Here is a 26,316-nt window from a genome sequence, read left to right as displayed (position 1 = left end):
ATCCTCCCACCAGCAGAATGTCACTGGACAGACCAGCATGAAGGCTGAAAAGTCAATATCAGGCTGAAATTCAAATAGCAAAGAATGAAGAATTACTTTGCTATGAGTTTGAATACTACTGGTAATCACCCACTAATGGAAAACTAGAGAATGTGATGTAAGAAACTAAACTTGTAAAGTAGAGCCCATGGGATTAAGATGATGATGGTTGTGGTCCACTCTTAGGTAGACTGTCCCAAATGCTCCCCTTTGTACATTATTTCAGCATAAGAGGAATTTTATTTCGGTTTTTGTTTGGTTTGGACCAAACATAGTACTAAAGCTTTTAAATAAGTACAAAATTAATTAATATTGTTGTGTTTCTTGGCAGGACTGATATAGAAGGTTTCGTGCTGAAATGCACTCTCTACCTCTGTTCTCTATATTTGGGTTTGCTTTCTTTTCTTTTTTTTTTTAGAGGACAGGGTGCTGGATGGCAGCAGAAAGGAAGGATGTTTTTTGTTTGGAGGGTTGACCTATTTTGTTCCTGCACCAGATTTGAAGCTGGGAAGGTAACTGGAAAAAGATCCAGTTTCCCAAACTATTAGCAAACTTCTCATCTCAGATAAATAAGTGGTTATGGGTTAAAGTAAAGATGGTTATGAATTACCTTCTGGAGAAAGCAGTACTCAAATCTGCTCCAAAAAGTAATGGGGTAGAAGCAGTTACAGATGAAGGAAGGATATTCTAGTTTAAAACAAATCATGGTACATTACAAAAGCTCTGCAAAAGCCTGTTCTAGCTCACACAAGCTCCCAGGGCTGTCAAGAAAACACCAAAGACCCGAGTCGCCTGGGATCAGTAAGTTTAAAGGCAATCTGTTCTTCCTGAGCTACAAGAGTCCTGTGAGACTAGGACTCCGTTCCAAACTTCTGCTAACAGCAGTGCCAACTAGGAGCATGGTAAATTGTGATTTCCCCAGCATAGCTGTGCCAAGCGAAGCCCCAAATGACTCCGTTGTTCTAGCAAAAAAAAAAAATAAATGTGCTTTTCCTTGTACAACTTTTCCTGTGTGGGGCCATGGCCAGGTATGGTCTTACTGTACAAACACCAAATGCAGCTTCCCTGGCAGATTCTGCAGCCCTGTGTCTGCACTGATGAAATGCCCCTAAGCGCAGACCTAAGAGCACAGTATATCCCACTTAGGTTGTAGGCAGGGTTGGAGGTTGATTATGCACAGCAGGTCTAAAAACCCATTGCTTCCTCACAGAGGCTTTACTGTTCTCTTTGCAGTGTTTTGTTTACTCAGAGGAAGCTGTTGTGAACTGAAAATATGCAAGGTTAGGGTTTTGGTTTTTTTTCCTTTGTGCATGAAAAACAACAACACTTCTTGCATTCTGTGTGATTTCCAGGGGAGGGGAGAACTGCACATATCCCTTGATGGACCTCTTTCTTCAGGTAGGAAAGAAAGATCCAATCAGGTGTTTTAAGTGAAAAGAATAATTTGCTTAGAAAGTCAGATTTGTGATAAACAACCTGGAGTCATTCTGCCTGTGGAAATCATGGGGTCGTGATTGCTGGAGACAAGGCAGGTTTTAGGCACAACCTAAATGAAGAAAAGTTGGGAACTCTGTGTTTTATCAGGGAATGAATGTTCCTGCAGTTCAGGCATTCAAAAATCGCATTAACCTGGAAGAGCCAAAGTGGGGACAAGATACAGACATGAATGTAATAGATGCTGACTGCAGTGGCTCCAGGGCAGATGTCAGCTCTTACTTCTGCAGTGGAGGTCACGGAAAAATCTTTTTGGTTCTTTTTTTTATCTTTTTCTTTTAAACCAGCACTACATAGTGCGTTTAAGCAGCAAAAATAGTTCACCTGTGAGCAGGAAGAGGCAAAACATGGGTCTTACTCTGTGTCTCAGTCACCTTACCACATCTTGTACCCACCAAAGATTATCTGGTCAGTTAAATACATGTGGTGCTACATAAAGGAGCAAGAAGGCAGCTCCAAAATAACCTCCCTGTGGACAGGACTCTCCTGCAGGTACAGTGAACAGAGTCAGCCTGACCACATGGCAAGAGGCCACAATGCTCAATTCTTCACTAACACACAGCCACACATGCAGTCAGGCAGTTTTGGAGCTGGAAGATTTTGGATAAGCCACTGAACTGCAGCTCAAGTTCATCTTTTCTCTCCGAAGCAATAACCAACTCGTTGTTTTTTTCCACAAGTGGCTGGGGGCTTCCCTGGCTGTGTGGGCTTGAGTCAAGGTCACAAAGATAAACACAGTAAATGCTTCAAGTCTCACCAGTGTGGATTCTTTTACTCTGTGCTGGTTAGTAACATAAAAGAACTTTGTACTTGCAAAACAGCTGGTCCTCAATTAGGAAAAATGCATGTGCAAAAATTATGGCCACTAGACACGTAGGCACAGAAACCTGACTTTCTGGTACAGTCTCCAAAGTTCTCCTTATTGCAACTTGCCTCCCTCCCCTGAGGATCAAGTTGTGTTTGGTCCCCATGCACAAAGAAGAAGGGCTTAAATTGGCCAGGCACTCTTATGCAAAAACATAGCACTGTGCCCAGGTGCCTGATGTTGGTATAATTAATTTGCTTTTGCACTCATGATCCCAGAAGATATCACCTGGGATTCAGAGCAGAACATTAAGGCAGTGCAAACTCTTCCAAGGTTAGGTGAAAATGAGCTGGGTGTTTATTTGTTTAAACCAGAACCCATACCATAGGCTGACAGGGCCTGGAATTATAGAAGGTTTGGCCATGCATAAGCTTGATTTTTTTCTTGCATTTAAATGTCACTGTCAGCTGTAGGCAATGTTCCAGCTTGTGAAGTTTCACTGAAACTGGAAGCAACACTGAACTTGGCAGAAATGCGATGGTAGGGTTTAATTGAAAGAATAAGCCTGCTATTACAAATTAATGTGGAGAAGGCAGCCATAGTGGAATCTGTCTTCAGGTCCATATGGCCCTCCATTGCTCATTGATCACACAGCCTGTCATGCATTAACCCTCATGGGAGTCACTTGGTTTGCTGGGAACTATTACCCACATTTTACAGCTGGAAAATAGGAGCTAGGAGAGCTACCTGCCTCGCTCAAAGGCACAGAAAGGGATTGATCAAAACTAACTGCTAATCTTTTTCTTCCTTTCCAGATTGCTTATAATTTTTCCCTAATGGAAATCACTTATCTGATAAACTTATCTTATGCACTGCGGAGAAGTGCATATTATACACACCAAGAGAAGCAGCATCTTTTAAAAATAAACCTGTTACAAGCCAACATGGTTTTGGCAATTTACTGTAATTGCAGTTTGATTTTCAGATTTTCAGATCTTTCAGTGAAAGATCTCAAACTGATCATCTTATGACTGAATGAAACAGTAATTGTTAAAATATACTTGGTTGAATACGGATGATCTGTGGGTCATAATCTTTTTTTTCCCCTGAAAAATTACTTTTCATTTTTTAAAATGAAACCCATACACTTTCTAGCTACCAGCTCTACACAAAAGCAAAATTACTCTTCCTGATAATATGTATTTTATCACAGAAAAAAACACAACAGGTTAAACAACTCCACAGCAAATGAATTTTGCCCTGAACTTCATATATAACTTGATGAGAGTTTCACTGAGTCAAACATTGGCTTTCCTTCATGCTGCTTAAATTGCAGTAACAGATAATAAAGCCTTGTTCATGCTATTTTCTCTTTCCAGGAAAAAGTTGCCACAAAGAGGCTGTGAGGCTTGGCAGAGATATGTACATGTTCAGAAAATAAAGTTGGTGTTCTAATATCATCTTATCCTCTAAAATTGGGGGAATTTCCCTTTTGTCAGCCTGAAATTTGGCCTTCTTGACATCTATCTTAACTTTTGAGTTGTGTTATCTTGATACTGAAAGAACTTTCCAATATTACACATATGGAAAAATAGGGAAATAGTACAAGTGTTGATTTTGTTGTTGGAATGTGAAATGAAATGCAGAATAAGGAGTTCTCCTTTGTGCTGCTTGGGTGTAGTGGTGTGTAGACTAACAAAGGGAACCCTTCTGAGGGACTCTGAGCCTTAAACAGCACTAACAGGTACAATCAAGCTCTTAAGATTCACCTTAGGAGAGGTGAGAAGTTTAAAGGCAGGAACTCAACAACATTTATCTTTCGAAAACAGAGAAGCCATCTGATCCAAAAAATGTGCTGATTGGTTATGGTTCACACAGATAATGCCAATATCAGCTACAAAGCTTTCATGCACATACTGTTAAATAAGCCTCTGCCCAGGCTGGCAGACTGCAGTCTTGTTTCCCTGAAGTAAAAAAAAAAAAAAAAAAAAAATTGCCCTTTGCCTCTCTGGAAATTATATTACAGGAAGGAAAAAAAAGCGTAGCATTTGGGATCTCACAAGATTATTCCCACGACACCAAAAATACAGGCAATCAAGTTAGGTAATAGTATGTATTCAGCCTGTGGAGTTGTTAAAAAGAAGTCTCATTTCAGGAATGTGATGGGACCAAATAGCAAAAGGCAAGTTCCTTGCTCAGGTTTCCTCAAGTGTGCCAGGCAAGCAAACCCTACGCTCCCAGAACAGTGTTTCCTTGCTCCTTCAGGAAAACATACACAACACTAACTTTCTCTGCTCTCCACCTTAACACACACACAGGCTACAAACTCAGCAGTCTGAAAAGTCCTTGGCACAGCCATTGAGAAATCTGAAGCTCTTTGGATTAGTGACTCACCTGACAGCAGCTATTAGCACTTCCCAGCCCAACACGGTCAGCGATGGTAAAAGAAGATATAAAAATAGCAGAAAAGAAAATGTAACTTCTGTTAGTAAGGCAACGTGCCTCAGATAACCAACTCTTTGCTCAGCTTCAGGAGCCTAATAATGACTTTGCCAGGCTGTGGAAGTGTGTGAAGATTGCTGCCTCCTGACAATGAAATTTTGATTACAACAAATTGAGGACAGCTGGGGTCTGTCCCCACAGCTGAGTTACTGACCTACTCCCTCAGAGGGAGAAACTTCTGTAAAAAAGTGACTGGCAGGAGAGATTAGGGAGTATTTCTAACCTTGAATTTAGATCAGACTCAATGGTTTTTTCCTCAAGAGCCATAAAAACATTTCACCTGCAAAAGGAGTGAGCGGTAAAGGGAACCTGTGCTACAAGTTATGCTTAGAGGTTGCTATTTGTGGAATTGAATTTTCATTACATGTATAAACAACTGACAAACCTCTCAGATTTTCTGTTCTTTCCATAATACAGGTAAGGACAGACTCTGCAATGGAAGAAGGAAATTATATTACATTTATAAGCAATGTGAGTCTTGGCTAGTAGGATCCAGAGCAATGGGAAGGACAGAATCCTATCCCTAGAGGTAAAAGATATTGGGACAGTAGGCTGATGTGTGGCACTTTTCTGCAAATTTGAAAGCATGAAGATTTCCCAAAAAGATGGGAGTATTTTTCACTAACTTGGTTTTAATCAGTTTTCAGCCATACCCTCGTGATGAAGACAGAAAATCTTTAGAAGTTCCTTTTCTTTTCCAACCTGGGACTTCACAGTAAAGCAGATATGACGCATTTTGCTCAGGCACAAGGTTTGTATGAGCTAAAGGAAGGTAAAAATAAAAATGAACCCAGAATTCAGCAATGACTTTAATGAGGTCTGCTGCATAAAAGTTTAAGAGCCGTAATAGGTGTGGTAGCACCTGGGAGACTTTGAAACTCTGACATTTCACACGGGCGCATCTTCTTAGCTGGGTTCAGCTCCTTAGAAATGCTGCTGTGGGTAAGAGAGCAGTCCTGCTCTTCCTGGGCACATGCTTTTGGCTTCCTGTGGTCAAGTGGTGATCAGGTTACTCTGCAAGTGCTCTAGTGCCAGAAGTGCCACAAAGGGGAGGTCAGTGATAGAGCAGCTGGAAGTAAGAAGAGTGGAGACATTTTCTTCATCATGCTCAGAGCATAAAAGTCATCTGAAGTTAGGATCTGAGCTAATACCACTTGAATTTGAAGTTTCCACTGTCTCTGCTTGGTGATCATCTATGTAAACTTCACCTAAATGGCGGGTAAATCACAGTCTACTTTCAGTCTAGGGGTGGCACACCAGATGGATTTCATCAGGTGATGGTGATTTTGGTAGTGGTAGCCTTCCAGTACATATTTAATTTGTACATCTATAAAGGACAGGCATAAAATCACCTCCCTCACACATAACAATCCTCTGAAGCACAAAATTTCTGCTTCAGGCCACAGCTTCAGCTGCACGGGCCCTGTCTAGACCAGGGCTTTGCCTACATCTGCCTTTGGGCAGACCCCAAGGGTTCCTTGAATACAAACTGTGTGCTGAAGACGGCTGGTCTGCTCAGAATTCTAAAATAATTATGGCATGCATGAAATGGGGGGGGGAAAGTTATAAATCAGTGGTTGTTTTGAAATAATTTCAACATATAGTTTCTTTGAATGATCCACAAGAACTTACGTGAGTTAAGATGAACTGCTTTGTATTATTGCCTAACCTGGTATTGGCAAGGCTCAGAATTTAATATCCCAAATTTGTACAGATACAATATAACATCACCTGCAGGTGAAGCAGGACAAACATTCTCTTACCTGGCATTAGAAATCATTCCCTTGGGAGAGACAGAAGTAGACTATTTCTACGTTCTTGTATCTTCTTTTACAAGTTCCTCACTGGAGAAGCATCAAGAACGAAGGTGCCACTACAGAAAATTTTGCTCCTTTTAGCAACAGGGCAATTCTTTAACAGCTGTTAACCCCTATGATGCCACAATATCAGAAGACTGAGCAAAAATAAATGAAGAAGAAAAACTGATACTCAACATTTTGGTTAATATGCCCTCAAAACTGGCATTTTTAATTCTAATATTGACTGCCTATATTGGAATCCCCAACGTTTGTTTCCTTGTTCTGTTTATATGTGCACAATGCCGGTTATTTTCCTTCTGCTTTTGTCCTCCTCTTATATTCTTTTAAAACTGACTTTTTTTGTCACATCTTCACAAGAGTTTGTATCCCAGATCAGAGCCCTGAAAATTGGTACTCTCCATCCCCAAGAGCACAGTGCTGGTGGTGATAATCCAAGTGCTTTCTTGGGCAGAGCTATTGCCAGCTATTGAGATGTTTCAAATGAAAAGAAGAAAAAAGAGGTCTTTTTAAATTTAGCTAAAAGGCACAGGTCTGTCTCTGAAACCCACTCAGCACCTTGTAGGATAAGTCCTCAGTTTTTTATTACTAGTGAGTTTTGAAAGCTGAAACTCAAGCTAGAATTACAGTTAAGAAAGGTTCCCTTAGGATGAAAGTGGAGAGGCCAAAACACAGGAATAAAGCCTGATTCTGACATGTTGGGTTCACTCTCCCAGTAGTAATTAATAACTTAGTACTTACCTATCTACAGCTTCTTTAAAGTGTGCTGTATCCATGCCAGCTTTCCTGGTCACTGAGAACCAAACCAGGTGGAAAATGTACCCTGATGTTTACTTTACCACAGCATGGATCAGTACTACCTTTAATCACAGTATTGCCTGCACTGAAAAGCAGGAATACGTCAAGATTTTTGGTAAATACAACCACCACACATGGCAAATGTCAAGATTTTAATGACACTCACTTTTCAGTGCTTTCCATCTTCAAAGGGTTTCCCATTGGTTGACATATTTTAGAGTAATGACTGTTTAAAATTGCCCTGTAACGTAAGTGCTCAAACTATAAAGCTGTTTTCTGGTGTTCTCTCCCCTGAGTTCATCGCCCCCAAACCCTTAGAATGGGAGCTGTATTCAGTCACAGCAACACAGTCCCACCATATTAAAAACTGCTTCATGACAACATGGTTAGCGGGTAGGTGGTTTTGCTGGTTAATCTGTCCAGCATTTTACTGTAAGTGAGACAACTGGCTCAGCCTCCAGGCTTGGCAGGGTAGGTGCATGTCTGCCACTTGAGTCTTGCTTTGCTGTTCTTACATGCCCCACTTCATTCAGAAACTCTTTTTTTTCTTTTAATCCAGCCTTCAAGCATGTGTTTCATAGATGGTCCCATCTATGGGATAATAATGCTTAGCTGTTGTCAACAGTGATGATTTCATAACATGTCACAAACAGGTGCCCATTATATTCCTTTATTGGAGACAGAAACATTGCATAATTACAGATTTGATGAGGAAAACTGCAAATAGTATAGACTGATTCTACTGCCAGCAAAATACAGTTATTACAGGATTTATAGACATACAAATATAGTGCTTCTCTCATGCCAGATGGTCGGTACGTAACAATGCCATTAGGAGCGCTTAATTGTGCTTCTACAAAACCTTTAGAGAAGAATGAGGTAGAGTTTCCTTTAGTTTATCCAGTATTTTTTCACACATCTGTCCTTTACTGCTTTTATATGCTTCAGATCCTTGTAAAATACCCAGTTAACTTTTAAAATTGGAGGAAACAGAGACCCTTCAGAGGTGTTTACTTCTCCCTCTCTAAGTTGCTAATTTCCCACTGCTTATATGCTACAGTTTCAGATAACTACTACTGCACCCTTCTAAATGCCTCAAAGGTCAAGTAGATCAGGACATCTGTCTTTCCAAATTTCTGCCTCGACAGAAATTGTTTGCAAATAGCTTCAGAAAAAAACTCTTACTGGTCTCCATTATGGCAAAGAACTGTTTCCATTCTGTCACTCTCTACTTAGTGGCCAAGCCCTCTCCCTGGAGACAGAGGGAATAGATCTGCTCTTTGTCAAGGTCCTCGACTATGAAATAGTGTTAACGATGCATTTGTCTCCTACTTTCAGTTCTAGTCAACAATTACTTAGAAAATTAATACAAATTATGGGAAGAGAATAGGCCACTGACCTGTTAGATGATCCGGAGCATTACGTGTTTGTTTTGACCTAATATTTTACTGTTTTATTACATATAAAAGTGTGTTGCGGGTTTCAGTTGAGATACGAGGGCCCAAGTTATGAAAATGTAGGCACAGATGTAGGTATTTAAGCAACTGAGTAAGAGCATCTACTATCCTGCTAGATTTTTGGTATACCTGGGTGGTCTCCTGGACTGAACAAGAATGGTAAAGATGTTCTTCTGGCCTCCTGCGTTCACTGACTATTTTTCCTCTCACTCCTGGCACACCTGTTCTGGAAACAGAAGACTTTTCACTTTACCTTTTGCTCTGGCATTTGCTGCAAGCACTTACTATTCACTAAAGCCCCAGAGGAGTGCACTGGTAGGGTGCAGTAGAGAAAAAAACCTGTTATTTCACCTGGAGTGGTCATGATTCTAGTGACAACCAAACCATAGTGAAGAGGGAATTTGACATACAGAAAGAAGGTGATTACATAAAGAATAAGAATGTTTGCTTTCTTCCTATAAGGTACCGAGATATGATAGTGTAAGATAATAGTTCAGCCACACTGTATAAGACTTCTAAAATGAAAAGCAAAGTTTTTATAAAAAGGTGCAAAATTTCAAAGATTCCATGTTCATCTCTTGATCACTTTGATCATAAAATGAAAGAAATTCTGTTTCTGCCCGACAGTACCTCCTGAGATAGCTTCTGAGCTCCTGCATCTCACCCTGAAATGACTGCTCTAAGCCTGACAGAATCAAAAACTATAAAGAGTCAGTGTTATTAAGAGAACCGGCTCTTAAGAAACTTTCCCAACTCTTGCTTAGAAAAACAAGCAATACACTTATTTTACCTATTGTTCCCTGCGTACCTCTTTGGTAAAAACCAAAAGTGACCAGTGTTGGAAAACCACTTGGAACACTGGAGTTAAATGCTTCCACAAAGTTGTCTTCTCTGTTTCTACCTTAACATTACCCAGCAGGCATTTTAAAGACTTAAAAATTCTACATCAAGGTCTTAAATCCTCCTTAAGATCTTTCTATGAACATGAAATTTAAGAGTCTTTTTTTAAACCATGGCATGAAAATTCAGGATTGTGGTAAAAATCAGACACAATAAATTAACTTTCAAGACAAGCAAACAGTATAAATTCATGTTCAGAAAGAGGGATGAGAATATGGCCATGCTGTTATTACTAGTGAACATAATAAGATTATTTTTAGTATATTGGGGTGTGGTTAACCTTGCTAGCGTGATTAATGAGAATTTTATCTGAGCTAGTAATTCCAAAACTTTATTCCAAATCTAAGGCTTGACTGTTCTAGTTCAGTATTGTTCCTCAGCTGCTAAATCCTAATGTAACCTGACTGTTCTACCTCAAGGCAACGACCAAGCTGGTTTTGTTTATGGAGCTGGGGACATATTTGCCAAGTGTGCTGTAGATGGCACTCAGATTTTGCACAGTCAGGGAAAATATCCTGGAATTCCTACAAAGCATCATGCTCAAAGCAAGGCCTGGACAGGAGGACTGCTACAAAAGTATTTTTCACCAATGCAATGCCAGTATTCTCTTCTGCTCTTATGGCTAAAAATACCTATTAAGAAGTTGCTTAGCTTAAATGATTTAGGACCTGTGAATTTTTTTTCCAAATCTTGAGGATAGTGACAAAATACAGTAAAACAGAGTTCTTCCACACTTCCAAATTGCTGTTCAGAAAATCTGTTGTCAAGACTGACAAAGAGGTCTCTGTCAGTGGTACTTGACTAAGTGCACCTCTAAAACAGTCTCATGCCAATGACTTTACACTGAGGGGTATAATCCTTCCTTCAAGCATCATTTTTAAATAGGATAGCCCTGTTTGAGGTGAATTCTCTTGTCAGGATGTTTCTGTATGCTACTTTGTAACTACACCTGTTACTCATTTATGTGTTCATGCAGCAAATCTTTAATGTGTTTCTATTTCAGATAACATTTTTCTCCTCCATGATCAGAATGGTTCTAATCTAAAGTAATCCTTGAAATACTGGACCCTATGTGGCATCTCTCTCACTGCTTAAAAAGCTTTGTCTGGAAAGCTTATTTGATCTGTAATAAAATAACTTTTTATGCAAAAGTTTGGATTAGAGTTAAAAGCAAAATCACTGGTAGTACTACTACTCTACACTTACAAAGAGGTTAGATAACTTGTCCAGGGTCACAAAGTCAGTAGCAGTCTATTCAGGCATTACATGGGTGGTAAAGCACAATTCTGATCCCTCAACACCTGGAATACGAACAAAATGCCTTTTTTTTCTTTTTTTTTTAACTGCCATGATTGCTAAAAGAAAAAGAATGCAGATGGTCACTTTTAGGTATAAGACTCAGTGGCATGATGACGGAAGATTGGGGAAAAGGGGCTGCAAATCCACGTGGAAGGGAGAGAAAGACAGCGAGGAAGAGCCCACCCCGGGACACGCTCAGCCGTCATTTACACCTGCCCACCTCTCAGGATACGAGCCTGACATGAGAACATGAAAACTCACCACCCACGGGGTGGATCCCATGCACAGGCAACGTCTGGCAGGCTGTGCTACCACCTCTTTTATTCTACTCCATAGCAAGGCACTATCAACAGACAGTTCACACTATGAAATCTCTTGAGATTATACAGATTGTTCTGGAGAGGCCATTGAATTCAAGAGGGTTCCTCCTCTAATTAGGTAGCTGTGAAATCAGTCCCAGCTGTTTTTCTGTCTAACTCCTTGGAATACCATGTATTAGACAGACATTTCAAATAACTTGCATTCCAAATTAATTTCAAAAATCACATTTTTCCAAATTAACAGTCTTCACGCCTGAGGATAAATAAGTATAAAATAAGTGTACAGAGTGTATGGTATCTCTACGTTGAATTTGGCAAACCCAAAGAAGAGTTTATGCACAAAGAGGAGAAGTGGAGGACAACTGCTTTTTGGCTTGAGATAGTTGAACAGGTGTAAACAATGGCTGAGCAGAGACATCTCACTGCCTTGCTTTTGTCTTCCCAGACTTCCCTTCTATATCCCAGAAAAACCATGTTTGCTTTGAACTGCTATGGACTGAACAGATTATCTAGTATAGGAACCTTTATTAACATTCCCACCTGGGTCTGTCACTGTAAATTCTCAGTGAATTTGCCCTCATTGCAGTTAAGAATCTAGTTAGGTAATGCAGGTTGCTGAAGCCATAACTCTTGGCACCAGAACAGCTCGTATGAAATGCCAGTTTCCTGAAAATTCTCTTATTTGACAGACTTCTTTCTTATGCATGAATCATGCTCACCAAACTGAAAATTAAGGACATGCTCAATACTGAAAATAATAATCAAAAGAATGAAGGGAAGAAGAAAGAACATATGAAAATTAGAATTCATTATTATCCTTTTAAAGTACCAGTGTTTGTAAAACATAAGCATGTGAAAGACTGAATCTCATTTGATCAACCCAATTAAACATTAAATAATTGCAGCCAATTATGCAAATATCACACAACAATATTAATTTGTTGATCTTTTTTTGAACAGTCTCAAATTCTCCTAATGTTAGACTATCTTATGTCTTAAATGATCAATTACCAGAACCATAACTAAGTGATGAAGAATGGATAATTGCCTAGTTATGATGTACCATACTCTTTCTATGTAAATCTGTTGCAATTAAACAAATAGGGCACATGGAGAAAAGATGTGCAGATGTTCTTTTACAATCTATTATTAGCCCAGGGAATACCACAGTTCCCTCCTAAATTTTACAAGCAAAACCAGGGAGAATGCAATACCAAATACTCTCTATTACTTACACATATTATTTCTTTCCTTTGGTTAATGGGATAAAAAAGCAGTGGCAGAATTCAGAGTAGGACAGCATGCAACACCAGAAGAATTTCCTGTACTGTACTGAGCTGCCAGCTCCCTTATTTAGGTTTTACATTTTAAAATCTAGAACCTATTCCCCTGGATGCCATTTGGAAATCAGCACAACTTTGAGTTGACACAGCCAGAGTAAAGCAATTAACCAAGATCTTCAAGACAACAGTTAACATACACACACTACATGTTTTTTTCTTCCCTGCAAGAAAAGACCATGCATTTCTATGGGTCATTCCAGTTTCAATTCTCATAATTTTGGAAAGGTGTCTCTGTGGTCAGTGCAGGAAAGAGTGCAAACCACACCAAATGAAACCGCCTGGCTTCTTCACATTAAATTATTTGCAAAGAGTTTAAGAAGAGGTTTATACAACTTTCAGGTTTACACTGCAGTAAAATAATTCTTCTATCTGGTCCTTATTCATTCTGCCTACTGAATAGATTACTGCTGGTACACTGAGGCCTTCATGGGGATTTTTGATATACAGTATCTGCCAACCCTAACTTCATCTTGAGATGTTAAAGTATTGTACAACCACTGAAGATAGATATTTTCACTTTTCCTTTTGCTGCTAAATCTAAGATGAACATAAGGGACAGATCAGATAGTTCAGTTAAAAGGAAGCCACATGTGGTTTCTCATTACATATTCTTGTAGAGAGCTCCATGCCACGCTCTAGTTAAAGGCACTCTTTAGTTACGATACTGGTCTCATCAGATAAATCTTCCTACCCCATGTTGCATCTTGACACATTCCCCATGTAATTTTTCCAGTCATGTAATTAAAAAAAAAGGAAAGACTACCAGCAGCTTGTAGTACACAGTAAGATACTGAACGAAGACCAGCACACGGTACAGATTCAAATGGTCAGAAATACAGTCACACATCACTATTGCTACTGTAAGTGAAACACCATTTTGTGCTTGCAGTTGTTGTCTAAAGAAAAACCTATTCAACAAATTTTAACAATGATTACAGTGTCAGAGAGAACCTTCAACTGTTCTTCATTAAAAGATCAGATCGGACCACAGTGAAAGGTAGGAAAAGTCATGATTTGAGGGAGCGAAAGAAAGAAATGGCTAAGAAAGGGTTGTCTTTAAAACCAGACCAAAAATGAACAGGAAAGCCATAAGGCTATTCTTTAACAGTTGCATAAGGCATGGATGGTCTATTATAAATTATATTTTGCCTTTTTAAACTATGTTAACAAATACCAGTAACTACAACGGACTTACAAATCATGGGAGAGATACTGTTGGGTCTTAAAAAAATAAAGTGCTAAATGTTTCCCTTAATACTGGTGCATCTCTACTGCAAACTAGGACAAGAAACATTTCACTTTTGCTTCTTATAGGACTCCAATAAAGTGTCAATAAAGTTCCACCAGTTTTACACTGAAGTAGCACTTTGGAACATTGATACAGAACATGGTGATCCTTTTTGGCAAGAGAGATCTTAAAGCTGTTCAACAAAGCTGTGTGCAAAAGGAGAAAGCTAATAAATATTACAGAATGATTGTTAGTGAACATTTGCAGAAGTTATTTCCCTAACTAGGGGCTACATGCTCTGTATTGCTTCCAAAGTATCAAGACTGCACGTGAGAGAGCAGCGTTAAATGGGGAATTATGTGCTTAAACAGAATGACACCAGGGTTTTGAATGAAAGCTCTTTCCTTCTTGTGCTAGACATTTGCTTGTTGACAACATTGCTTGTTCCTTAATAGGAAGGCCCTTCTAGTACACATATGTCGATGAAGACTGGATACATTTCACAGTGAGGGGTGAAGGGGACAAGAAAAACATTTTGCTGGTCTAAATTATGTGATTGGATGATGAAAGAAATTCCTTAATCCAAAGTCTGGGTTGCTGTGAAGAGTGGTTGAATTTTCACAGCCACAGTTGTCTAATCTTATTTTCTAGACATTGGGCTGGAAGGCAACACTGTGCCCACAATTCCCAGCTCCGTACTAGGCCTAACAAAGGGGAACTTTTGCCTCAGCAGGGCCTGACCATGCCCTTCAAATCATGTCTGGAGGAATGTATTCAACTATTAGAGAGGTATGCACTGCCCGAGCAGCCACTGCATATCCCCACAGAGGGAAAGGCAATAGGCCAGCAGGGACAATATTGCAGGCTAAGACTGAGTTAGAGAGTTTTGGCCCAAAGGACAGAGTTATTCCACAGAGTATGCATGAGGGGATCTAGAGGGCTATGCAAACTCAGGAATCTCCCATACAAGCGGAGTATGAAAGGAAAGAGCATGTGGCTAAACGTATTTGTTTCCCAAACACAGAGCAAAAGGCAGGATAATGCCAACAGAACCCTGCAGGCAGCAAACAGGCGACGTCCTCGTGTCACACGACGTGTTCTGCTGGTGATGGCAGCTAAACAAACCAAACTGAAGAGCAGTTGAAGAGCATTTTACAAGTTTTCAGACTGTACATAAGGAGGCACTAAGGAAACCATTAGGAAAGTTCTATTGCTAACATTTAGCACCTCTACCAAGAAGACAGGCTTCTACCAAGGAGATTACAGTAGAAATCAAAATGATTGTGTTCACATTTGCCGGATTGTGGAAACAATCATCCTGGGGAGCAAATTGATACTTAAACTATGCTACGCACTGGCAGCTACAGAAGTTGTCATTATTTGTGTCTGTTCTATCTGGAGGGTCTGAACTCGTCCACCTTCATGACACCAGCACCGTCCAGTCGCTGTCTTCTCTTCCATACTGAAACAAAGCAAAAATGGAGTTTAAGAATAGAAGTTAAAAGAAACAGTGTACAGTTATGATACGTTCTTAGGTCTGGCCTCAGAAAGATTCATTTCCACTGCTCTGACAGTAGTTTATACTATTTCTTATGTCTTTACTTCTGTCTTTGATTTGACCACAGCCTAAAAGTAGCTTGAAGCTTTAACCATATTCCAGAAGGTTGACTAGGAAGGGGCAATACTGATACTCACTAGAGATGATACAGAACAGTCCTGCTTCACTTTCATCAGTTTAATCCAGTTATTCCCTGAGGTCTGCTCACTAATTCTCTCCTAAGTAAGCCCCTGCTCAAGCTCCAATAAACACTTTTTTTAAATTTCTTTTTATTTTCAAGGTGGCTTTTCATTATAACATTCTGACTGAATGTGAAGTAAAACCATTACAAATATCAGAGAGTACAATTAGAGAGAATTGTAATCCAAAATAAAACAAGTCATCTTTCCATACACAAACCAACAGGATCACCAGGCAGAAATGAGGGTAACCTATAGCATGGAGTTGTATCCTTCCAGGAAAGGATACAGTCATTAGGCAGCACTTCCAGTTGCTAAGCTGGCTGCATGTTCTAAAACTCTGTCACCAGTCCTGTAAACAATGCTCCAGAGAGACCCCAAAACACACACAGGGCTCAAATGAGTAAATAAAACAGTGGTGGACACACTAGAGGCAGACGTGAGTTGGGAGTCCTTTCCCTCATAGTACTAAGTTCAGGGAGCTTAAAAACACTTTCAAACTAGAAATAAAGATTGATTTTAAAAGCTTCATGTAGGCTGAAAACATCACTTAATGATAATTTATCCAGAGTGGATAAAATGAACTCCTCCAATTCAGGTTCTACATCATCAGGAGAGGAGATAAAGGGACAGGGAGAAGACAACAGCTCCAAATCAGGATGAGCCAGAAAAAACACACTTCTAGATCCACCAAGGAGTGGTGTTCACTGTGCTTGTGTTTCACTCTCTAATCCAGCAGGTAAAGCCTCTACATGACCTTCATATGTGTCACATCTACTTTTCATTACTAATTCTGCTGCTCCTGTTCTTCAGTCTGCAACGTGGTTGATTAACACTGGTCAGGTGCTACACAGGACCTTGCACAAATTACTTGTTCAAGGGATTTTCAGCTTATATTCCCAGTAGTCAGTGTGGTTGCCTTGGGAATTATAACCAAGGCAAAGCAGATGTATTGTTAGTTTAACCACAAAACACTAAATTACCTTCATGTGAGGCAATTCTGTTGAGGCTGAGGGCAAAGGCGGAAAAAAGAGATGTCTTTGACCTTCCTATCACTGCCTCTCAGGGAAAGGGTGGCATCCCCACGTCCTCCAAACCAGAGAGCAGGCAGAGGCCAGGGGATTATTTGTAAATTTTGTTGTTTTTAGGTAGTAGTATCATGTAATGCTCTGGTGCTGACCAGAAGTCGCAGAGACTGGTCTGGGTTGTCATTTGACTACATTTTGCACCTGCTTCCAGAACTAAAGAGGGAATGAAATGTGATACCACAATCAAGATGTTTTCATTCTGGAAATTAAAGCAGGTTTAGCATCCTTTTCTAATTCTGTCAAAGACTTTTTGACTTCAGGCTTGTCAATCCCATCCCTCTTACACTGCCCATCACACCCAAGTCTTGCTTTGTAAAACTTAACACATTCATTCTCCTTTCTTGGTTGTTTTCCAGTGGCCTATCCACTTAGATTGTGCAACTTTGAAAAAGACAGGGGGTTGACTAAGTATCTGTTCACTGCTGTCTTGATTGCAGTGTTTAAATGTATTTTCTATCACGTAGCATAATGAGCACATCTTACTTTCTGTCCAACCCTTTCAAGTTGCATCTTAATCTATGTTTTAAAGGGTATAACAAGAGCTTGTTTATTCTCAAAGTATGGATGAAAAACCACAGAAACATCCAAGTGGTATTTCAGTGAGTGTATTCCCAGAGAAAACGATCTCATCCCTAAATCTTCTAACTCAAGCAGTTATAGAAGACAGTCTACTATGACTAATTCATTCATAAACACACCATTGTTTTTTACAATGTAATTGATTTAATCTGAAGTCTTTATCAACCTTTAGTGATCACGATATCTACTCAGTGATGGGAAGGGAAATGTGTATTGCAGTTCTACCACTGTCTCTCTCAACTGGCATGAGAAATGGAATCAGTTCTGCCCATGAGTTTCTAATTTGTCACTCCAGCTCTAGTTCCACTGAACAGCTGTTCACACCCAAAGAAATCCTGTTGAACACAGCAGACTTGTGAAAGAACAATAAGTAGCATGAAAACAGACTTGGAAACACAATAATGAAGAGAGTATGAAAATGTTAAAAAAGCATGCATTGTACTCAAGGGAATTGGTATAATAATACTGGATACAGAGCCCTGCATCTCCTGGTCAGAGGTTCACATGCAGGCCAGTGGTGGTGCTGAGAATTTTTACTTTTTTTACAAATGCCTGTTGTTCAACATGAAATGGATACGTTGCCCTAGTTCAGGCAACAGCACAGAGACCGTGTTTGGCTGTAATTTCCATTGATATTTATTCTTCAGAACTTGAAAATTCTTTGGAAGAACAGCCTCAAACTGTCCAAATGGTATGACAATAGTCCAGTGATACTGCAAAGAGATCTTTTATTTTAGCCCTCTTGGTAGAAAATATAAAAGATCTTGGTCAAAGATCCTGAGAACTCCCCTGACATTTTAAGAATAGTAGATATTGCATTTTGTCTGTTGCAGCACTGTTTTCTGCATGACATCCTGGGGTCCATTTGGATATGAGCCCAAGGAAGGCTTGGGACAAGAACTCAGAAATAAATATATGCATAATAGTCCAGGAGTAATGAATTTACTCTTGGCATGTAACTAATGAACACAGGGTATGTACACAGTTGAAAGCAAAAGGGTCCATATGCACAGTTGTAAAGGTCAAAGAAAAATAATGTTTAGTAACAATCTACAGTTTTTCAGCCTCCTCCTGAGCCTTGGTTGGTGATGGAAAACCAGAGTGATGAGACAAGAGGCAATGGGCAGAAACTGATGCACGGAAAATTCCACCCAAATATGAGGAAGAACTTCCTTATTGCGGAGGTGACAGTGCACTGGAATAGGTTGTCCAGAAGAGTTATGGAGTCTCCTTCACTGGAGAAATACAAGAACTGTCTGGATGCAATTCTGTACAATGTCCTCTAGGATGGCCCTGCTTGGGCAGGGAGGTTAGACCAGATGACCCACTGTGGTCCCTTCCAGCCTGATCCGTTCTGTGATCGTGTGATCAGGGAGGGCATGGAGGAAACCTCAGGGAGGAGGCTGGATAAATTTGTCTTAAGCCAGTCACTATCTACTGGGCAAGGGAGAATGACACATATCACAGAATTACTGTAAGAAGTTAAAAATTTTAGTGGCAAATCTAGCATCTTGAGCCAAGAGCTAAGAATGTGGAATGGAAACCATAAGACTTAATTTGAAGAAATCCTGACAGTAGCAACTGCTATTGGATCTTAAATAAAGGGGCTTGTAACTTGTCAAGACCTACTTTTACAAGTAGGTGGTCTTCAAGAACACTGTAAACTACACTAAATAAGGGAGAGAAAACAGGCAACTAAAATAAGAAGGGCCATCTCATGCTTATCACTGACTTTACCTGAAATGGTATTGGCTCCTGTGCCCAGACACGGAGATAAAGCACAGATTCCAAATAGACTGTGATGTTTAGCAAATCACAGAGAAAGGAACTGTTTTAAGAACAAGAAGTGACTGTGTGATTGGAAAGATGCTGAGAAAGAGAAACAGTGATCAGTTGGCTGCATCATGTGACTGTTTGCTGCTTCACCCATCCCTTTACTGATTAGACTGTACTCATTTGTGATCATGGTTAAAATGCTTCATAACCCTATTTTTTCCCCTTAAAAAGGAACCTATAACAATAGTACTAGATTTCGCTGATAACAGTAATATCTTGCAACTCCTATCCAGCTTCCAAGATGAACAGGGAAAAACCCTATTACACTTCATCCCTATTATATATTCTCAAGGAAAAGAGAAGAATATTGATAGAATAATCACACCAAATGAAACAGTCTATATTATTATATAATGCTTTCTATAGCACCATTACCCAAAAGATTATTTTCCAATGCTTTCAAATGTTCACCTTTTATTATTTTATCTGGTTATAGAGGAGGAAACACTTTACCTGGATATCACTCAGCTTATTCAGGAAACGAGTTGTTAACTCAGGCCCATTCTCCATAGTTGGAATGTGCAAATGCTGACATGGAATAAAGGAGCAGGAGAGGAGGGAGAGAAAAAGAGAGTAATATGAAGTAATAACCATACATATGAGTGCCTTATGGTTGCCAACAATTTTAATAAATATTTATCATGCTGTCTAGCCCTCTTTACAAGTAGTCAAAGGTTGTTGAAATGGGTTCTTTTTTACAGGAGGGCATGCTGAAGCAGTGAAAAGTTAGATTAGTAGAACTGTTATGCTATTTTTAAATAGAGGCTAATCTAAGCCTTCCAAAAGATCTATCCAAAACAGAGGGAGTATTGTGTAGGCAAGAGTAGTAACATTATATGCAGTATTTCATTTCAAAATATATCGTGTAGAAATACAACACTTACACTTACAGAACTTATCACTTGGTACCTTGATGTCTCTCATATTCTCTTAGCATCAGATAGTATCAATACATTTATTCTAGTTTATTAATTCAAGAAGTATCACCTAACAGCCAATTACTCTACTTACCACATTTAATGGAACAAAGCACATCCCTATATTCAACTTCAAAGCCCCAACCTTCTGAACTAACTTTGTGCTGGCTAAATAGCATCAAATCAGCTGAACAGCCTGAATGGCTGTGGAGTTCCACCTGAGCAGGAGAAATCTCCCATATGTCCATAGTAGGTGGAAGCAGCTGTGCACCCTCCTGAAACAGCTCTTCCATCAGAGCTGAGATGAGGGGTGAAGAAGAGATAAGCTTGAGAAGGAAACACAGCAGTGGCCCAGAAATTAGGTTTCCAGTCAAAGTCTTTCCTCTACTCACCTTTTCCAGGTGCCTTAGCTTTGAAAAAAAATGTTCAATGAAAGAAACATGGGAGAATGTATTTGTCTGTATTTGCAAAGAACCTTGGGTGTGGGAATTGTTTGGGTTTTTTTTTCATTTTCCATGGAATTGAAATTTTATGGTTTTAACTATTACAAAATTTCTAGAAGACAAGAGGGAAAGTTCCCATCTGACAATACACCAGTAACTCACTTGAAAAACACTGTTCATCTTTACAGGCAGCACTTCTTTTCCATCTCCCTTGTTTTTTGCTTCAGCTGCAATTAATTACAATAAAATTCTGAAGAAAGAAGAAAGGAAGGAAAAAAATAGACATTTTCTTACCTTGCCCTTATATAAAATTTTAGAGATAGGACATACAATGCAAGCTGTTCCAGCACCAAACATCTCCTTTACTCTGTCTTCTTCCAAGGCAGCTGTCAGATCACTCATGGTGATGTATCTCTCAGACACTTTGAATTCTCCCTGCACAAGAAGAATCCACCATAAAAATCGTAAAAAGTTTAAAAATGTCTGCATTTTTGTTTTCCATGTTGAAACATCTTTAATAGAACTGTTCGCCTAGTGGCAGTCAGGTTTTGGCTCTGATCTTGTGAACTTTTCAAACCTCCCAGAATCACACAAGAGAGACTTTAATGAAAAGAACAACATTCAACTAAGCCAATGGTTTGCCAGACACAATGCTGATGATTAAGTGACACTTCCCTCTGTTTTAGTACAGAATATCTGTATCACACTAGGGAGTAACATCAAAGAATTTGTCATTTGTTATGTGACACAGGATCTGACTACTCATGGTCTCTAACACACTTCAGTTTGTACAAAAATTACTCAATTATATCAAGAGAGCCTTTGCATCCCACTCTCAGAATCACTGATTCCTAAGCAAAATACATTCTGTTAATTCCACCTGCAAGGCCAACTAGATGTGATATAGTTTTTTAATCCCTAGTGAAATTTCACACTGTAGCCTGCACACAGTTGTCACATACAAAAATTAACTGTACTGCAGGCATGAGTAAAGCAATTCACATTGAACAGTCTTAACACTGGAAGTGTTTTACCTCCTAAAAGTGTTGAAGAATGCATTGCAACTGATCGAGGGGATGTGTTTAAAAGAAAAAAAAATAAACATCAAAATTTGAAATTTTTATTTTGTGGATTTGTAGGGACATTATTGTCCTATTAGACAAAACTAAAGCTTAGCCCTTCTTTTATATGCAAGCTTTTTAACATGAAACAGAGATGCTTATGATGGCAGAAAATATGATTATGTCTGGACAGGACAATATTTGGAGAGATAGAGGCAGGGACACCATGTAAGCAGAGTTTCAGATAGGTTAGGCAGTGGATGTCAGGAAGAACAGAACAGCCTTTGTGAGAGTAGATTATTTAAGTGGACTAAGGTGAGAATCTGGCATCTCACAAAAAAAGCCTTACCAACTAGAAATGTCAGTCTGTCTTGTAAGGGAGGTGAGACTGACAAGTGTGCATGCATGTCTGCACTTGGGGAGTACCAATACAAATAAAGATACATAAAAATTCAGGGCAGCTCATCAGGGGCACACATGCACCATGAAATACATGCCCAGCACTCCTCAGTGCAAGTTAGGTTTAACTGTGTATAACTGTGTATAACTGTGAACTCTATTTCTGGAAGTCTTTTAGATACATGTGGTTGGAAGTTGAGTTAATACCTGGGAGAAAGTATCACACATGCCTGTGTTATTCCTGCTGTTCCACCCCAAACATAAGCCTGGCCAAAACCAGGAGACAGGATACTGGGCTTGATGAACCCTTATTTTTACCCAAGACACAGTAAAACCTTTGAATACTGTAGAGGCAGAGTGAACAGATTGCTGCATTTCAAGATATGAGGTAGTCCCAAGTGTCCAAATAAGTTCTTGGATGGCTACAGTACAGAACAGGAACTGGAAGCAGACAGATGACTTCAAGGCTGTGGCTAGCTAGGCTGCATGCTAGTTAGTGGAAACAAGGCTGGAAGCATGAGAACTAAGTGGAGAAATAGTGTGCTGATGACTGAAGTATAGCTACGGTCATGCATGGTAATTCTTTGTTTCCTTGCTTTAAGTTGCTGGTACCGGTGGATTTAATGAGAATTTTCACGTTAAATGCTACACGCAGCTACTTTAACAGGATTGGTATTGTTCTGTGTGACAGGTGTGGGTATCCTGATGCTGTTGGTATTCTATGAATTTGCATGCCCTTAGTTCCCATTTAGGTTAAGGGATCGAGTGCACCCTCAGCAAGTTTGACAGCAACACCAGGCTTTGTGGCGCAGTTGTCACGCTGGAGGGAAGGGATGCCATCCAGAGGGACCTTGGAAGTAGATTTTCAGACAGGTTGGATATGACTCTGAGCCATTTGATCTAGTTGAAGATGTCCCTACTCATTGTGGGGAGGTTGGAATAGATGCCTTTAAATGTCCTTTCCAAGGCCGGGTTGGATGGGGCTCTGAGCAACCTGGTCCAGTGGAAGGTGTCCCTGCCCACGGCAGGAGGGTGGAACAAGATGATCTTTTAAGGTCCCTTTCAACTCAGGTCATTCTATGATTCTATGAACCCAGACTATTCTATGATTCCATGATTTAACCAGATCAGTTGAACTTTAAGGTACTGAGCACCAGAAATGTTTGTTTCTGTTGACATTATAACATGGTATTTGAAACTATTACTCCCAAGGCCAAAACGCTCACCCAACTGCGTGCCAGATCCAAAATGCTTTGCCTTGTCACTCCTGGAAGGATGATGCCATCTAAAGGTGGGGTTGCCAGTTCATTTTCTGTCAAACACAGAAGAAATAGAAACACTAGTTTAAAAAACAACCAAAGTAACAGAAGAACATGTTTACTGATACTACACCAAACATGTGGGTCCCTTTAAATTCAGCATATTCCATAATTCTGTGGTACCCAGTAAGATGCAGTTTATATCAGAGTTCAGTAAGAACACAAATTACAGAAAATCCATTCAAATAAACAGTTGTTCAGTGTTTGGAACCTTTTGAGTACACTTCAGTGGGTGGGGAAAAAACAAATTTCATACATCAATATATACATGGCTAATGCCTAGTAGCAGGTTTTATTCCTTAGTGCATTATGGGTTCACTGTATAACTATTGGAAACCATCCAATGGTTCAGTCTTCAAATTCTGAAGAGAGAAGCAGAGGTAAAGCCACACCTAATAATCCCAGGGTAGATCATGACTTTCCCTGAACTGCTTTATTTAATTTAGGAATATGGGACTTAGTATACCTGCTTCATGGCAGGAACATGAAACATTTACCAAAAATTTTGAAATCCATCTACTGAATCAGTAAAGCAGTGGAAACCTTGCCAACTCTCCTTGAGAGACTTCCTTAATGGTCTTTTGCAGTAGGTTAGACATCCTTTTTCCCCTCCTAATTTTCTCTTTACAAATTAGAGCTGTCTTAAGAAAACTCCAACAAGAACAAGTTCTTCAACTAGTTTGGTTTTTTAGCTTGTGCTTCTTGTTTCCTTTTGAAAAAAAACCATTAGATAAATATTCGTCTAACGTAACTAGTGAAATGGCAGATAAATGGTAATCCACACTTGTACTTGAGCTACAACACAAGTTTGTAGGTAGACTTTGTTTTTCCATCTGTTCTTTGCAGCAAATCAGAGTTACTCTTTTTCATTTTGAACTATCTCTTTCATTGTAAACAGTTTAACATTTGAACATTTCAACATTTGAAAGGAATATAAACATTTAAAATATTTGCTAATATTTGCTAATAATATGTTCTATTATCAGAGAACACTGATCATTCACTCTTTTTCAGACACTTTTAGGACAGTCTCAAGTTTGCACTGAGAAATCAAGACATCCACAGTCTTTCAGTAATACTCTTCATATTTTTTTCTAACCGTTTTCTTTCCCCAATGATAATTCACTTTGCTTCTTGATCTTATAAGGAAACTACCCTTCTCATAAAATCCACAAACCATTAACCTTTTTGCTTATTTTTTACCTAGGTCACATAAAAGGAAAAGATATGTATCTTCATGATTTTATTATGTCCCCATCTCCCTGGACCACAAGAAGATCAATGAATCCAGGTCTTTTTGAACCCCTCTCAAAGGAGAAGCTGTCTTTAAAATATTTGTAAAAGTCCTGTGAAAAGTTGCAGCTGAGTAGAAGAGAGAAACACGGTGTTCGTCCTTGGACTGTGGGAGCAGGTTGAGCTCAGCTGCTCCATACTCTGTTTTCAGCACTCAGGTAGATAATTCCATGTACAAACACTGCCTGCCAGCCAGAGCACACACAGCTCCAGACTGACTACAGCATGGGCTCTCCCCACTGTGCAAGAGGGGGCATTGGGGCTGGGGTGGGATAGGGGAAATGGAGGCTAATTAAATGGAACTGGTCACTGAATCCGCTACTCAACTTTCCATTTTGTCAGGAAATAGCCATTACTTTTTAATGCTGCCAGACCTGGATTTATTCATTTGGACTGGAAATTTTTCTTGTCTGTGCTTCCCTGATCCTTTTATGAGGATCCATACACACATAAGTAATAGATGTGAACTGCCATGCCAAAATGTATAGAAAAGCTGCCCTAGGACAGGCTATATGTTCTGCTCTGTTTTGACTAACCTATAGTGCCATTCCCTAACCTATCCAGATTCCTAAGCACAGCAGCGATCTCTTCTTTCTCATACAGTCAAGAATAGCAGCTTTCCTTTCTTAAAAGTCTGTACAGCATCACTCCTAATTATGATGCATGTCTGGCCCTAATTCTGGCACAACTCTCAAAAGAAGTGGACTTTAAAACTTTCCATGAGCCACAGAGTTCACTTGATTCTGAACATGGAAAACCTGATGTCCTGCATTTGTGACACAGTCACGTACAAATGCACTCCTTTCTTTAATACAAAACTTCAAATACTGTGGACTTTGATACCAAATGTTGTCACTACTCTTCTCTATTTGGTGATGTTGCCACAGATCTTGTCCAGGACCTGTTTAAGCTCAATAACATATATCAATTGATTTGAGCTAGTCTGAAAAGGGTGCCAGGCCAAACCAGCCGCCAAACAGCACTGAGCAGACAGGACATGGAAGTCTCAAAATGTTTCAAACAGCCTGCTCCGTAGAATTTTGTCAAGTGTACATATGATAACTACCAGCCTGGGGCCACCCGGGGAACATCTGCTCCCCTGGTACCCGGCAGAGATGATAACATTATCCAACATGGCAAGCCAAAAGCTCATCCTCTCTGTGAATTGATGCCAAACCAGGCTCCATATGACATCAGTTTGTCCATCTCCCAGAAACCAGGCTGGGAGCTCACAGACTCCATTTGCCTTCTGAGTTATTTTGACGGGCTGGGAGCCTTAAAATGCATAGTCACAGAAAGGGGGGGGAAGGCATTTGAAGGAAAATGTCAGGGTTTCTCTTCTCCTGTTATTGTCACATTGTTGCAGCAGTAGCACCATCAGCCCAGTGCCCCATTAAACCAGGCACAGTGTAGGTTTGCTATAACAATGGAATTCCATCAGAGTGTTTTAAAGGGATTTTTTAGATGAGGTCTTGCATATTATACACCTTTGATTTTTTCTACACACCTGTATTTATGAACATATAGCAGACAAGACTGCAAACATGAGATGCCTTCAGTACTACTCACAATACAACTACGCTGAAAAATTCACCTAAATATATTTTACCAAAATGATAACAAATTCCAAGTGAACTTCAGG

The 26,316-nt window shown here is 39.7% G+C and overlaps 1 protein-coding gene across 2 annotated transcripts in view; it reads right to left on the bottom strand.

Moving 5' to 3' along the window:
• Positions 1-8,109: 8,109 nt before the first annotated feature.
• BCAT1 (branched chain amino acid transaminase 1) overlaps positions 8,110-26,316 on the bottom strand; it is a 61,817-nt gene continuing 43,610 nt past the window's right edge. For both annotated transcript variants that reach the window (XM_039383205.1, XM_027726655.2), the window contains 4 exons: positions 23,289-23,374; positions 20,897-21,037; positions 19,696-19,770; positions 8,110-15,464 (listed from right to left, as the gene is read on the bottom strand). In XM_039383205.1, the coding sequence (XP_039239139.1) occupies positions 15,423-15,464; positions 19,696-19,770; positions 20,897-21,037; positions 23,289-23,374 (344 nt within the window). In that variant the 3' untranslated portion in view covers positions 8,110-15,422. The remainder of the gene's footprint in view (positions 15,465-19,695; positions 19,771-20,896; positions 21,038-23,288; positions 23,375-26,316) is intronic.

Source organism: Pipra filicauda, unplaced genomic scaffold, assembly GCF_003945595.2.
Source record: "Pipra filicauda isolate LSUMZ 115617 unplaced genomic scaffold, ASM394559v2 scaffold2_size9829703_pilon, whole genome shotgun sequence".
Classification (NCBI taxonomy): domain Eukaryota; kingdom Metazoa; phylum Chordata; class Aves; order Passeriformes; family Pipridae; genus Pipra; species Pipra filicauda.
This window is presented reverse-complemented; position numbering and strand designations above follow the sequence as displayed.